Raw genomic sequence first — 12,987 nt, 5'->3', positions numbered from 1 at the left:
TGGGGGGTGGGGGGTGCACATGAGAGTCTCTGTTACAGTCATGGCAGAAAAATCCACCCCCTTTCAGGTCTGGGGTTTAATCGAGCTGATGCGATCTTCACCGGCTTCCAAAATGATTCAGATCTAACCTCAACAGATTCCACCGAGTCGTCACTTCTGCAGTTCAGGAGGCCCAGGTGTGAGTTAGCACCACGCCAGGGCGGAAAGACATCAGCAGTGACCTCAGAGAAGCAATCTGGGAAGGGTCAAAGGTCATCTGGAGTCCGCAGGAGGAGACATTTAAAGGAAACTCCAGGAGTTCTCCTGATTGTAAATCTGAAACAAAGAGGGCTGAATCGGACAAACAGAACCAGGGAGAAGACGTTTAGTGAGCCTGAGCTGAAGAAAAGAGAGAAATTAAATAAAATAATGAAGAATAAACGTCAGCAGACGGAGCGCAGCCGTTTTGTCTGCGTAGTTTCCCAAATTCAACACGTCCGACCGAACAGTTTCTGTCACTGCTGCTCCTGAAGGTCAACGAACGTTAACTCTCTGGAGGATTGTTTTTGAACCGGTCTTTATCTCCCCGGGAGGTCCAAGTAAATTCACTGAATTCACCCTGAAGGTCAGACTGTGCAGTGAGCTCCATCTCAGACTCTACAGGGCTCAGTCAGCAGGTCAAAGGTCAAAGCCTCTTCTCTCTAAAAACAACATGGCAGCTCGACTTGAAGGAACCAGAAGACTTCTGGAGCAGAACCAGACCAGAGGACAGATGTTTACCCAGAATGCACTGCAGCTGCCAGCACGGCGGTGGAGGGCTGATGGTTTGGGCTGATTCTGGAGTCAGATGTGAGGACATCTGTCCGACAAACAGAACGGTCCAGAACCAGAACCAGAACCTCAGAGAGCTGAAGCAACGCTGGAAAGAAGAGTGGGCCACAACTCCTCCACAACCATGAGAGAGACAAACAGGAACCAATGACCTGAAGCAACGCTGGAAAGAAGAGTGGGCCACAACTCCTCCACAACCAGGAACCCACTGAGAGTTCTGCTGCTGGCAGAGGTTCTACAACCTGCTGGGTCCGTTTCTCACACCTTTAAATGAACGATGACTCGGTGGAACCTGTTGTGTGTTTTTAGAACATTTATTTTGAAGTATCTCGAGGCGTAGAACCGTAGAACCGGGTTCCAGCTCGCTGCTCTCTGCTGCTGTTTCTCTGCTGCTGATCTTCGGTGAATCTTCCTCCTCCTCCTCCTCCTCAGTCCTGTCTTGTTTCAACGGTTCAGGCGATAACGGCGTCTGTCTGGACCTGAGCTTCAACAGGGAGCTGCTGCACCGATCCGAGCTGAAGGACCCGCCTCCGGGCTCGCCTGGACCCGATGGACACCAGCAGCCGGTCCTCCTGGGTCCGGACGGCGACCCGCCTCCGTCTCACAGGCCCTACCCCATCCCGTTGAACCGCAGCGACATCAGCCCCATGGGCCTCACCAACGGCCACAAGATGCCAATCCTGGGCCTCCCGCACGCCGCTCCGCCCCCCCTCAGCCTGGACTCCTTCCACCCCGACGGTGCCCAGATGTCCCAGCCCGTTGTGTACAGCTTAGGACACCTGCTGGGGGGCCTGAGCCACCAGAACGGCGTCCCCCACCCGCACGCCCAGCCCATCCCGCTGTCGCCGCTGGAGGCCCTGCGAGTGATGCGTGCGGACGGGGACGCGGGGGCGCTGCCCGGCGCCGTGTACCCCTGCAGCCACTGCCGAGTCATCTTCCTGGACTACGTCATGTTCACCATCCACATGGGCTGCCACGGCTTCCGCGACCCGCTGGAGTGCAACATGTGCGGCCACCGCAGCCGGGACCGTTACGAGTTCTCGTCCCACATAGCCCGCGGCGAGCACCGCCTGGAGCTGAAGTAGAGCCCGGGCGCCGGCGCTGGCCGAAGACAGACGCAGTGACTCATACAGGTAGCTGGTCGGATCAGAAATGAGCTCGAGACGCTGGAGGAGTTCGGCTGCTGTTCTTAGTCACGCTCGACTCATCTGCAGAGAAGTGATTCTTCTTCTTCATATTTGTACTTCAGTGCAGCAGCTGTTTGTATCATTAAGGTTTTATTCCTCCAAAGAAAAAAAAACTAAAAATTTATTGTCTATTTTCTGTTTGTTATTTGTGTAAACGTGTAAAAATAAAAGCCGAGCCTTCCTCCTTCGCACACAACTGCACTCCGCTTCGACGACTCAAGGCTGCAGAAGAAGAAAGTCGATCTATTATCTCGCGGGTCACATGTCTCCTTTTTTAGGCTGTGGTTTTCAGAGAGGTGCAGTTCACGCTTCAAAGGACTCTTCGCTCTGCAGCGTCTCACTCCAGAGTCGTTACAGAATCCAGAAACCGTTTCAGGACTCGCTCGTCATTTCCTCACATGATTCAGATTTCAAGCTTTCCTTTCTGTCGCCCGAAGGCGGGGCGGCGGCGGCGTGTTAGCAAAATATCGCAGAGCGGGTTTTAACTGGTGGTTTGAGTCAGCTCGATTCAAAATGGCCACCGCAGCCAAGTCGTCGTGGCTGAGAGTCATGCAAAATATCTCCTGAGCCGCGGGACGGATTGGAGTGAAGCTTTCAGAGTCAGTCCAGTTCAAGATGGCCCCCCCGAGTAAAAATGGCTGCAAGTGAGCGAGTTGCACAGATGTTGAGCTAGCATGTGGCGTGCTAGCAGCTGAGGGTCGTCTCAGAGCTAACAGGCGGGGTGAGGCTGTGGCGTGAGGCGGCGGGTGATATGCATTCACCCGTCAGACTGAGCTGCAGTTATTCAACTAGAGAAGCGATTTTAATCAGCAGTTTCACTCTCGCCTCACCCACAGAGCGCAGCGACAGATCATTCAGCGAAGCTCCAGACGAGCGAGGGCGACGGTGTCTTTAAAGGCTGAGGCTCTGCGGGACAAACGGAGGATGCACGTCGCCCACGCGGCGCTGCAGGAACTCCTTCACGCCTCGCTGCCTTCAGACCAGAGAGAGGGTGTTAGCCTCATCCAGCTGCCACCTCGTTATCTGTCCTCTCCATCAGAGCCAGTTCCCGTTTCTCTCTGGGTTCGAAGAGAAGTGACACCCGTTATCGCAGCTTCCATCCCACATGTCAAACTAAACAGCCAAGTCATCCATTTCAACAGCCGAGCCGCGCTGCTTCTCTTTTTCCCACAATTAGTTTTCTGTTCGAAGCGGTCGACTTCTCAGCAGGACGGTTCGAGGTAAAACTGACAACATCTTGGCTCGTGAGACAAACAGGAAGGGGCCCGCCGGTCCCCGCCGTTTTTCTCTCTTAGTCCCGTTTCCAAACCTGAAAGTCAGAATAAAATAAAAATCTGGTTTTTGGTGACATCTGCTGTCTGAATGTGTAGGAATGCATATCACCCACAGCAGCTTCAGTCAAACTAAGAATAACATCTGGTCTGTTAGCTCGTTTCAGCTGCTCGGATCCTGGACCTGGTTCTGATGGTCCGGGTCAGCCGGAGGGAACACCCCGCCTCAGCCAGCTGACCTCATAAATCACAAAAACTCAGTTTTACAGATGTTGACCTTAAAGTCGGAGCGGTAGTAGCTGAGAGTCGTCCCCAATGAACCGCCTCAGCTGTCAGATTCAAACTCTGTCTGTCTGTTAGCAAAATATCTCACGAACCAGGGTTAGGGTTCGACCTTTTGGAGTCAAGATGGCCGCTGCAGCTAATCCACTCCAGCAGACAGGTGTGGTAGTAGCTGAGAATCGCAGCCCTCACCGTAGGAAATGTTTTTATTAAAATAAATTTATTTCTCAACAGAAGATGGTTTGTGTTCAGTAATCTGGCATGAACAGGGGCGGGTGATATGCATTCCTTCAGAGAATGTTAGGCCTTTGATCTCATTGTGTTTCCCAGATAATAATAATAATAATAAAAATATAAATATTTTACTGTAAATGTAAAGCCTTTAAAGACAGTTTAAAGGAACAAACAGCTGTCAGGTTTCTATATTTAAGCTGTGAAATGGAGGACGTGTCAGGGATATGAGGGACAGTTCGGTCCGGTCCGGTTCGGTGGTTCCGGGTCGGGACGGATGGTGAAACACCGTGAAACCCGGCCTGCGCCGCCGCCGGCGCCCGGCAGGGGGCGCTGTTTCCCCGCGGCAGGCAGAAAACAGCACAGCCAGCGGTTCTGGCCGCTCGGTCCACATTAACGACTCAAACCGGACGCTGCGGCGGCGCAGGCCGGGACATGTAGTCCTTAAAAAGCCGAGAAACATCCAGGAGTTCGTGTTTTTGTTTTAAAGCGAGGGACAGAAGGCGGTTTGTGCCTCAACCCGCCGCCTTCCTCTGACTTCTGATTCCGACCCGGAGGAATCAGCTGTGAGCATGCGCACTGCATCGGGAGGACATCACGGAGAAAAGCAGCAGAATTTTTTTTTACGCGCACCGAGATTTTTGTTTCCCCGCCGCAGCCGAACCGCGCGTCCCGACGCGACCATGCCCGGTTCGGCGGTGAGGCGCGGGTCGACCACCTGACGGGCCCGGGCCCGGGTGCTAGCCGTCGTCCGGAGGAGGAGGAGGGGGCAGAAATCTCATTTCTTCATATGTGAGCAGCATGCGGGAAATGGTCGGAGGCTGCTGCGTGTGTTCCGACGAGCGAGGCTGGGCTGAGAACCCGCTGGTGTACTGCGACGGGCACGGCTGCTCCGTGGCCGTCCACCAAGGTAAGCCGCGGCCGGAGCGCCGTTCCCGGGCAGCCGCGGGGGGGAGAGCCGGCGGCGCCGCTCGGCCGGTGGGCTGGAGGCAGGCTGGCTACGTGCGGGCGCGTGCGCGTGGGAGGGGAGGGGAGGGGGGCGTGCTGTTTGTTGTCAGGGCCATGCAGGCTGAACCGAACCTCCGGGTCCGGGTCCGGTCCGGTCCGGCCAGCATCTCCGCTGAGCCCCGAAGATGAGCTGGTTCCGATCCGAGGAAAAAGTGTTTGAAATGGAGGCGGGCTCGAAGGCCGAACCGAACCTCTCGGAACCACGCAAATGGACCGTTTGCTTCACGCTGCGGGAAAAAACAGAAAATCAAATCTGACAGAACCGAGAAAAAAGGTTCCGAATCTCCCAAAAAAAAAAAACCCTAAAAGAACCGGAATTAAAACAAAACAAGGATTTAAAATAAAACTCCTAACTTTCTGTGACACTTAAACATTTTAAAATAAATAAATTTAATCCAGAACATCCCACTTTCTGATATTTACTGATAAAAATATTTCCTTCAATCTTCTCTTATTTATAACGACACAAATATAATTAAGTTTTTTTAATTAAAATAAAATCGGTGTTAAATGTTTATCTGAGGCTCTGATTCCTAAAACTGGTTTAAAGTCCCACTGGTCTGTTTACAGGAAAGGGTTAATTTTATTATTGTTTATTTGGTAGATCCTGTTTAGAAATGGGTCATCTGTAGGATTTATAAACAGTTTTGTGTTTATTATTTGACGTTTCGGCTCTGATGTCGGTTCTCCTGAGGTTCTACAGAGGTTCCTCCTGTGGGACCGGAAGTATTCGCTGCACTTTAGCCCATTCTCATTGTTTAATCTGATGCTGGCCCACTCCGGTTCTGTAACAGTTCCTCGGGTTTAGGGGAGTTTTGGGTCGAGGCCTGGAGTCGTGGACCTTGCTTTGTGTGCTGGTGCTCGGCCATGTTGGAACAGGAAGGGGCCGTCCCCAAACTGTCCCCACAAAGACGAGAGCAGGAAATTGTCCAAAATGTCTCGGTTCCCCGAAGCATCAAGAGTTCCTCTCACTGGAGCTAACGTCTGAAGAACAAACCCCACATCGTGATCCTCCCTCCACCATGCTTTACACTCAGCTCAACGCAGTCAGACAAGAACTCGTCCCTCCAGAGGACACGTCTCCACTGCTCTACAGTCCAGTGAGCCTTCAGGCGTCGGGGAACCGGACCTGAGGAGCTCCAGGACTCTCCTCGGATATTTTGGCTGATTTCTTTAGATTTTCCTACGATGTCGTGTTTGAGGCGTGGCTTACTCTAACGATGTCAACTAACCAATCAGAAGCTTCCAAAGCCGTGACATCACCACCTGGGCTTTAGATCTTAATCTTTGTAAACGTTGATCCGTCCGTTTAACGAGGTGATCCTAACGGACGCCTGGTTTACCTGTACAGGTGCGGGTCGGTCCAGAGCTGCAGTTACAGAACCTTAGAGCTCGTTGTTGAAATAATTGGAAGTGAGGGACACGTGTTTCACGAGTCTCGCCTGTTCGTTTCAGCGTGCTACGGCATCGTCCAGGTCCCCACCGGCCCGTGGTTCTGCAGGAAGTGCGAGTCCCAGGAGCGAGCGGCCCGCGTGGTGAGTATCAGCATCACGCCTCTTCCATCCTCTGATGGACTAACAACAAGCTCCGCCTTCTCCTGTTTCGCCACAGAGGTGCGAACTGTGTCCCCACAAAGATGGAGCCCTCAAGCGGACGGACAGCGGCGGTAAGTCAAGGTCTCTGAACCGGATTAAAGATGTCCGCCGCGGTGCTGACATTCCTCTGATCTCTCCGCTCGCCAGGCTGGGCCCACGTCGTGTGCGCGCTCTACATCCCCGAGGTGCAGTTCGCTAACGTCCTCACCATGGAGCCCATCATCCTGCAGTACGTCCCGCACGAGAGATACATCAAGGTACCGCCGCACACGGCCGCGTTAATCTGAACCTAATCTATCAGATTACAGATTTAATCCGTACGCCGCCATCGGCCTCAGAGAGGCTGTCAGAAACATCCAGACTGTGAATCCGGAATAAATTCTTCTGTTTTAAACGAGAAGACAGGTCCGGGTCGGGTCGGTGGTTCTTCTGAAGCAGCAGCTTCCTGCCGAGGGTCTCGAACCATCGGTTCATGGAGACGATTATTTTCCTGTCGCAGTTTTTAAAGCGTACAGTCAGAGGCCGGAAACGGCTGAGACATTCAGGTTTTAGATATTTAATGAAAAGTTCATAAATTTAAAGAAAGAAAACCCAAAATGTCCCGAAAATAACTGGAAACTTACAAAAGTGTGAAGAAGAAAAAAAAACAGTCGTTGCTTTTGAAGTTTTGCTCAACAGAATTATTTTAAAAAACAAACTAATAAAACTGACAGACAGGTGTCCTCAGATGTCCCCAGCTGTCCTCAGGTGTCCCCAGGTGTCCTGGTCCACTCCTCCAGCTGTCTCAGGTCTGAAGGCTTCCTCCTCCAGATGTTTCAGCTCCTTCCACAGATGTTCAGCAGGATTTAGATCAGGGCTCAGAGTGGTCCAATGTTTGGTTCTGACCCGTTCTTGGTGGTTTGGGTCTTTATCCTGTTGGACCCATGAGCTGAGACTGAGACATCTGGCTCCAGAAGGTCTTGATAGTCTTGAGGTTTCATTGGACCCAGAACAGAACCGAGCCTCCTCCATGTCCCCCTGTAGGTTCAGGGTTCTGGTCTTTGGTTCTGTGGACACAGAGCTGATGGGACGTGTTGACAAAAAGCTCCAGTTTTGTCTCATCTGTCCAAAGAGGACATTCTCCCAGAAGCTCTGTGGACTCTGTCTGTCTTCATTGGTGTCCTCCTCAGTCGTCTTCCATTAAGTCCACTTTGTCTCAAACACACTGATGACCTTTGACCTCTTTGGTCATCATTCATATTATCCGTCTCTTCAGTTTGTCCTCAGTTGGACACGTCCAGGGAGGTTGTCTCCAGTCCTGTGGACCTTCAACCTGCTGCTCAGTCATCGTCTTTCTGAGCTCCTGAGACAACTCTGTCCTCAGCTTCCTGTCCTCCACGTTCAGTGTGTTACACGCCATAATCCCAAACAGCCCTGTGACTACCTGTCCCCCTTCAAACAGGCAGCCGATTCCAGGACATGTCCCTGTGGACACACGTGGTCTTTTCTCAGAGAACCTTTTAGTCGTTTTAATGTTTTATTAGTTTAAATTAATTCTGTTGAACCAGAACTCAGAAGCAACAACAATAAACTCTTTTTGTTACTTTTACTTTAAGTTATTATATAATTTATTTAAAGTCATTTCTTTCTTTGACAAACGGGTTGAAATGCGTTTCATCAGGACGTACATCCTCAGCAACGTTCAGAGAATTAAAGGTTAATTCTGGTGTTTTAAATTAAAAAGAAACAAATAATAAGAGCAGAATATCTGCTTCAGGATTTTTACTTGATTGTTGGTTTTTCCCCTAAATGTGGACATTAAAGGGAAATATGGAGTCATTCTGTTTTTCCGGGGTAAAAACCTTTTTATCTGTTTTCAGCTGCTGGTTTTATAACAAAAGACGGACAGATATGGATTTTCTTTCTGCAGCCAGAGCCATTTTTAGACCGAACAGGCAGCTCGATGATGCTGATATCGTGTTATACTTTCATAAATGCAACAAATATAATCACAGCACAAGACATTCAACACTGTTGTGCTTCTATTGTTTGATTAACTGGATTGTTTCTGGATTTAAAATCTAAATTATCGTCAGATTATTGTTTCTGACCACCTGAAATAATCGAACCTGTTTTATTTAGATGGTTTATAATCATTTCCACCCGCCACAGATCCTGAGATGGTCTTTATATTTTAGTTTTCTTTCATAAAACGATGCCTGGAAGCAAACCTGAGCTTTAACCTCGGCTTCAAAGATGCGACAGGAACCAGTTTTATTTTAAAATTCTGCAGCTGAAGGTAAATTTGGACCTTTCCTGTGTGAACGATCCACTGTTGTTTCCACCGACAGCCGTGATGATGATGATGATGATGTTTTAACGGGAAGGCGAGCTCGGCTCCTCCTCCTACACGTCCCGTACGAACGCGGCGGCGGCTCGCGGCGGGCTGACGGTTCAGAGCCTTTCTGGGAAACGGAGGCAGACTCCGGCTGAGGCAGAGGTGATGAAGAGTCGTCACCGGCCAACTGCTTCCCTTCGTTTTTAGAAATTATCGTCTTTGAAAGATGGAAACAGATGAAGTCTTTATCGGTGAATCTGAGCCGAGCTGCAGAAGGAAACCAGCTGCTCGACCACAGGCTGCTTCGCTGCTGCTACGGTTTTATCAACCATCAGATCTGGTGCTGCTTTGCTCAGAGGCGCCGGCGCCGTGCAGAAGTCTTGGTCGCTTCTTTACATTTTGCATCCAAGGAGTTCTCCTGATCGTTGGTTCACAAAAGTATTTATTTCTTCATGCAGACGCAAGTAAATCAGAAAAAACTCCAGTTTTGTCTCAGCTGCCCCAGAAACTTTGGTTCTTCTGGTTCTTCCTCCATGGAGCTCATTCTGAGTCACGGGGTTCAGAAGGTGACGACCTTGGAGCTCAGCTTGGACGGTTCTGGATGGTCTCCTTCTTCTGTCTGAGGAACCTGGGGTCGCATTTCCTCCTGGGAGGTTGGCCACAGTCCCGTGAAGCTTCAGCTTCAACATGGACGTCTGTAACCTGCTTTCTGAGCTCCTCGAACGTCTTTATGGGACGGGAGAGCTTCCAGCAGACCTTAGATCATCTGAAGTCCCCTCAGCTGTCAGTTCATCTGGTGAGGTTCCACCAGGTTCCAACGTAAGGGAACGCTGATCCAGACACCAGGTCCAGGAGGGAAACCAGACATCCCTCCAGTTATCCAAACCACCTCAGCTGATTTTCTTCGATGAGGAGGAGCAGCGGTTCTCCTCCGAGCTCCTCCTGGGATGACAGTTAAATCTGAGCCGAGCCGCGCGACGGAGGAAACTCCTTTCAGCCGTTTGGGTTCTGGATCTGGTTCTTTTGGGATGGAAATGGACCAGAAAGTCGACCAGTAAACCTTCTGCACCGGTCCACCTCCCGCTCCATCCCATCATCACTCCCGAGTCCTTAAAGTCGTTCGGTTAGAAGAAGCTCCAAAACCCAAGAGAGGAACCGGCGCCGTGTCAGGAAACGACAACCAGTTTTATTTTAGGCTCTTTGTTCCTCTTTTCTTTATTTATAAATGTATAAAAACACCACAGATAACAGTTGGATTGTAGCTCCAAACAGCTGATTCTCAAAAAGCTTTTATCTGCAGCATCTCTAACGTCTTTCAGGGACTTTTTCCTGTTTCTTAAACAGATCCAGATCCCGTTCTTCTGCTGGAAAGCCTTTTTTTTTTTTTTTGAGGCCTCTTCTTTGTCCTTTTAAAGGCACGCCGACTCCGCGTCACGCTGAGGTAGTTTCTACTTTTCTGTTTTTTCTAATCAAACCGAACAGTAACATTAGTTTAAAAGCAGCTGAAGACCCGAAGGAAACCTGAAGGACTGTTGGACGCTTTGAGAGATTACAGGAGGTCCTGCTGCTTCAACGCGATGAGGCCCGGATCGAGACGGGTCCGTGATGCTGGATGCACCGCAGCAACGCACGTTACACAGAAATCCATATTTGATGTATGGCCTCACCCAGCGCCGCCGGCGAGCGCTCGCCTGCATATAAATGCACGTGTGGCTGTTTGAGCGCCGGTTTCATGTTACTGTGTCAGCTACAGTAAATTGCATGCAGCTTTCCCCCGTCGGGGCCATTCATTCAGATTCTGCTGCCTGCATTCCTTGACAGACCCGCAATGGACACTGAAAACGTGAGACGCCACGCGTCCTCCGCTGCGGCTGTGTCTCCGGCTTCTCGCTGCTCGGCCGACGTCCTCCGAGGAGGAATCTGAGAGCCGGGCGGGAGGAGGAGGAGGAGGAGGAGGAGGAGGAGGAGGAGGGGGGAGAAAAGGCAAAACAGATAAGGGTAAAGAACCTGCTGTTCCTTTGTCCCGCACCTGTTGCTAGGCCTCCTCTGCCCCCGCCGGCCCGCCCCGCTCGCCGAGGGAAGCTCGCCGGTTTGGGATGGGATTTATTCTCTTTATGTGGTTTTCTGTTCCATCAAATACGACAAAAAGAAAAAGATGTTCAGCAAATTTAAAGGGTTCGAGTTTCTCTTCAACTTCCTCCAACATCTGGTCGGCAGTTTTGTTGCTCGGAGCCATAAAAGAAGCTGTTGTGTTTGATAAATCTCATCCCTGAACTTCCTAATCGTTTGCAGCAGAGCTGCAGCTGTGGCGCCGTTAACATGTGTTTAATCTTTCCGTCACGACGCGTTTGCCCCGGTCGCCGCGGCGGCAGGAAGGCAGCGCCGCAGCTGGCGTTAATAACGATAACGATGACTGATGCGCCGGCGTTCCTGCCTCTGCTCTGCTGTCCAGACGTGTTACATCTGCGAGGACCACGGCAGGGAGAGCAAGGCGGCCTGCGGCGCCTGCATGACCTGCAACCGACAGGGCTGCAGGCAGGCCTTCCACGTCACCTGGTGAGTACCTGCGAGGGGGCAGGACTTAAACATGTTGCTTTAAATCCTGCAGTTTAGTTTTACTGAAGTTTATTTCTTTATTAAAACCTACAGAAATAAAGCAGCATGAGCTGAACGGCTGCTGCAGCTAAAACAAGCAGAATATTAGCTGAAAGCTAAAAGATTCAACCGAAAACTCAAGATTTAAAAAAAAGGATTAAATTACATTAGCTAGCTAACACTAGCTAACAGCTAAAAAGCAAAACAACTGGCTAAGAGCTAGAAGTAGGAAAAGGTTAGCTAATAGTATCAGATAGTTAGCTTGAAGCTAAAACTAGCAAAAGGCTAGTGAAATGCTAACGTAAGATTACACAAGATAAAAGTAGCCAAAAGCTAAATGTTAGAAAGTTAGGAAAATGCTAGCTAAAAGTAGGAACAGGTTAAAAGTATCAGAAGGCTAGCTAGAAGTAGCAAAAGACTAGCGACATGCTACGGTAAGAAAAGCCCACCTAAAAGTAGGAAACGGTCAGCTAAAACTATTGGAAGGTAAGCTTGATGCTAAAAAAAGCAACAAAAGGCAAGCTAAAAGTTAAGGTAGCATAGGGCTAACTGCTAACAGCTAGCTAACAGCTAATCCAAGAGCAGATGCTTGCTGTTGTTTTGTAACTGCAGTTAGTTTTATAATTATTTATATTTATGTTGAATTCAATGTTGTTGTTGTGACCTCTGACCTCTGGGCTGAAAACAAACGTTTCTCCACCAAGAACTGAGTCAGGTTTTGTTTCAAGGCCTTGAAGTGTTTGGTTACTGAGAGGTTACTGACCTAAAATCAGCGGGAGTTAGTTTTAGTTAGTTATAAATAAATAAAACTGCTTCCTCGTCTTCTTCTTCATGTGTTTTCAACAAACGCTGTAGCTTCAGTTTGTCCTGGAGGACTTGGACGTTTGTGCAGAAATTTGACCTTTGATGGAGTCCGTCCCTCAGGCGGACGGGGCGTGTTGTTGTTGTTTGTTTGTTTGTTTGTTTGTCTGTTTGTGGGAACCCTAACCTGCCGCTCTGTTTGCTCAGCGCTCAGATGGCCGGTCTGCTCTGTGAGGAAGAAGGACCAGAAGCCGACAACGTGAAATACTGCGGCTACTGCAAGCACCACTACAACAAAATGGTAAAAAAGTAAACTTAAATATTGTTCTTTTTCTTTAAGAACTTTGTTTTTGTTTGTTTCTCCCCACAGACGAGATTAAACTTCTGATTCTTCGTGACGATCGTTATAAATTTACACATTTTGGGTTTTTACGAACATTGAAGACGGGCCGTCATGGCGCGGCGCCGTCCGTCTGTCTGTCCGAGCTCTAAGCTGGACGCCTCATGGGTCAAGGGTGATCACCATTGATTTCAAGGTGATCACAGCTGACCCAGTGGTCTAACTCTGCACAGCTGGACACCTCAGCCAATCCCTCCAGGATTTCGTGGGCATTTTTTGTGATTGTTGCGGCTAAAATGCCTGATTTCGCGGGGCATTTTCCTAAAGGTTGCGATTTTTTTTTTTTTACTAAAATCAATAAAAACCATAACTTTTAATATATAAACCAAAAATCCTTCCTAGCTTTGTAAGATAATTACCAACAAAAGGTGCTTTATTTGAGAACTTTGATAGCTTCTAAACTGACATTCATGAGCATTTCTGGATTGTCCCTGGTCTGCAGCTCTCCTCACATGTTTTGCAGACACAAAGTGTTTGTCGATGCGTTTAT

The 12,987-nt window shown here is 49.5% G+C and overlaps 2 protein-coding genes across 5 annotated transcripts in view; both read left to right on the top strand.

Annotated features, from left to right (window-relative positions):
• Positions 1-2,181, top strand: part of LOC108250054 (zinc finger protein Aiolos-like) — a 20,117-nt gene extending 17,936 nt beyond the window's left edge. For all 4 annotated transcript variants that reach the window (XM_037974980.1, XM_037974982.1, XM_037974981.1 and 1 more), the window contains one exon: positions 1,267-2,181. In XM_037974980.1, the coding sequence (XP_037830908.1) occupies positions 1,267-1,895 (629 nt within the window). In that variant the 3' untranslated portion in view covers positions 1,896-2,181. The remainder of the gene's footprint in view (positions 1-1,266) is intronic.
• Positions 2,182-4,137: 1,956 nt separating this feature from the next.
• Positions 4,138-12,677, top strand: LOC108250053 (protein AF-17). The gene is made up of 7 exons (XM_017439758.3): positions 4,138-4,691; positions 6,245-6,324; positions 6,401-6,455; positions 6,532-6,641; positions 11,154-11,257; positions 12,305-12,398; positions 12,468-12,677. The coding sequence occupies exons 1-7, from the start codon at positions 4,583-4,585 to the stop codon at positions 12,483-12,485; spliced, it is 570 nt and encodes a 189-aa protein (XP_017295247.3). The 5' UTR covers positions 4,138-4,582; the 3' UTR covers positions 12,486-12,677.
• The last annotated feature ends 310 nt before the right edge of the window (positions 12,678-12,987 follow it).

The sequence above is a fragment of the Kryptolebias marmoratus genome, linkage group LG3 (assembly GCF_001649575.2).
Source record: "Kryptolebias marmoratus isolate JLee-2015 linkage group LG3, ASM164957v2, whole genome shotgun sequence".
Classification (NCBI taxonomy): Eukaryota; Metazoa; Chordata; class Actinopteri; order Cyprinodontiformes; family Rivulidae; genus Kryptolebias; species Kryptolebias marmoratus.
Note: the sequence above shows the minus strand (reverse complement) of the source record. Positions and strands in the feature narration are given on the sequence as shown.

Coding starts and splice junctions, on each gene's coding strand:
- LOC108250053 (XM_017439758.3), top strand. CDS start 4,583: ATGCGGGAAATGGTCGGAGGCTGCTGCGTGTGTTCCGACGAGCGAGGC. Junction 6,325..6,400: donor AGGAGCGAGCGGCCCGCGTG/GTGAGTATCAGC, acceptor GTTTCGCCACAG/AGGTGCGAACTGTGTCCCCA. Junction 11,258..12,304: donor CAGGCCTTCCACGTCACCTG/GTGAGTACCTGC, acceptor CTGTTTGCTCAG/CGCTCAGATGGCCGGTCTGC.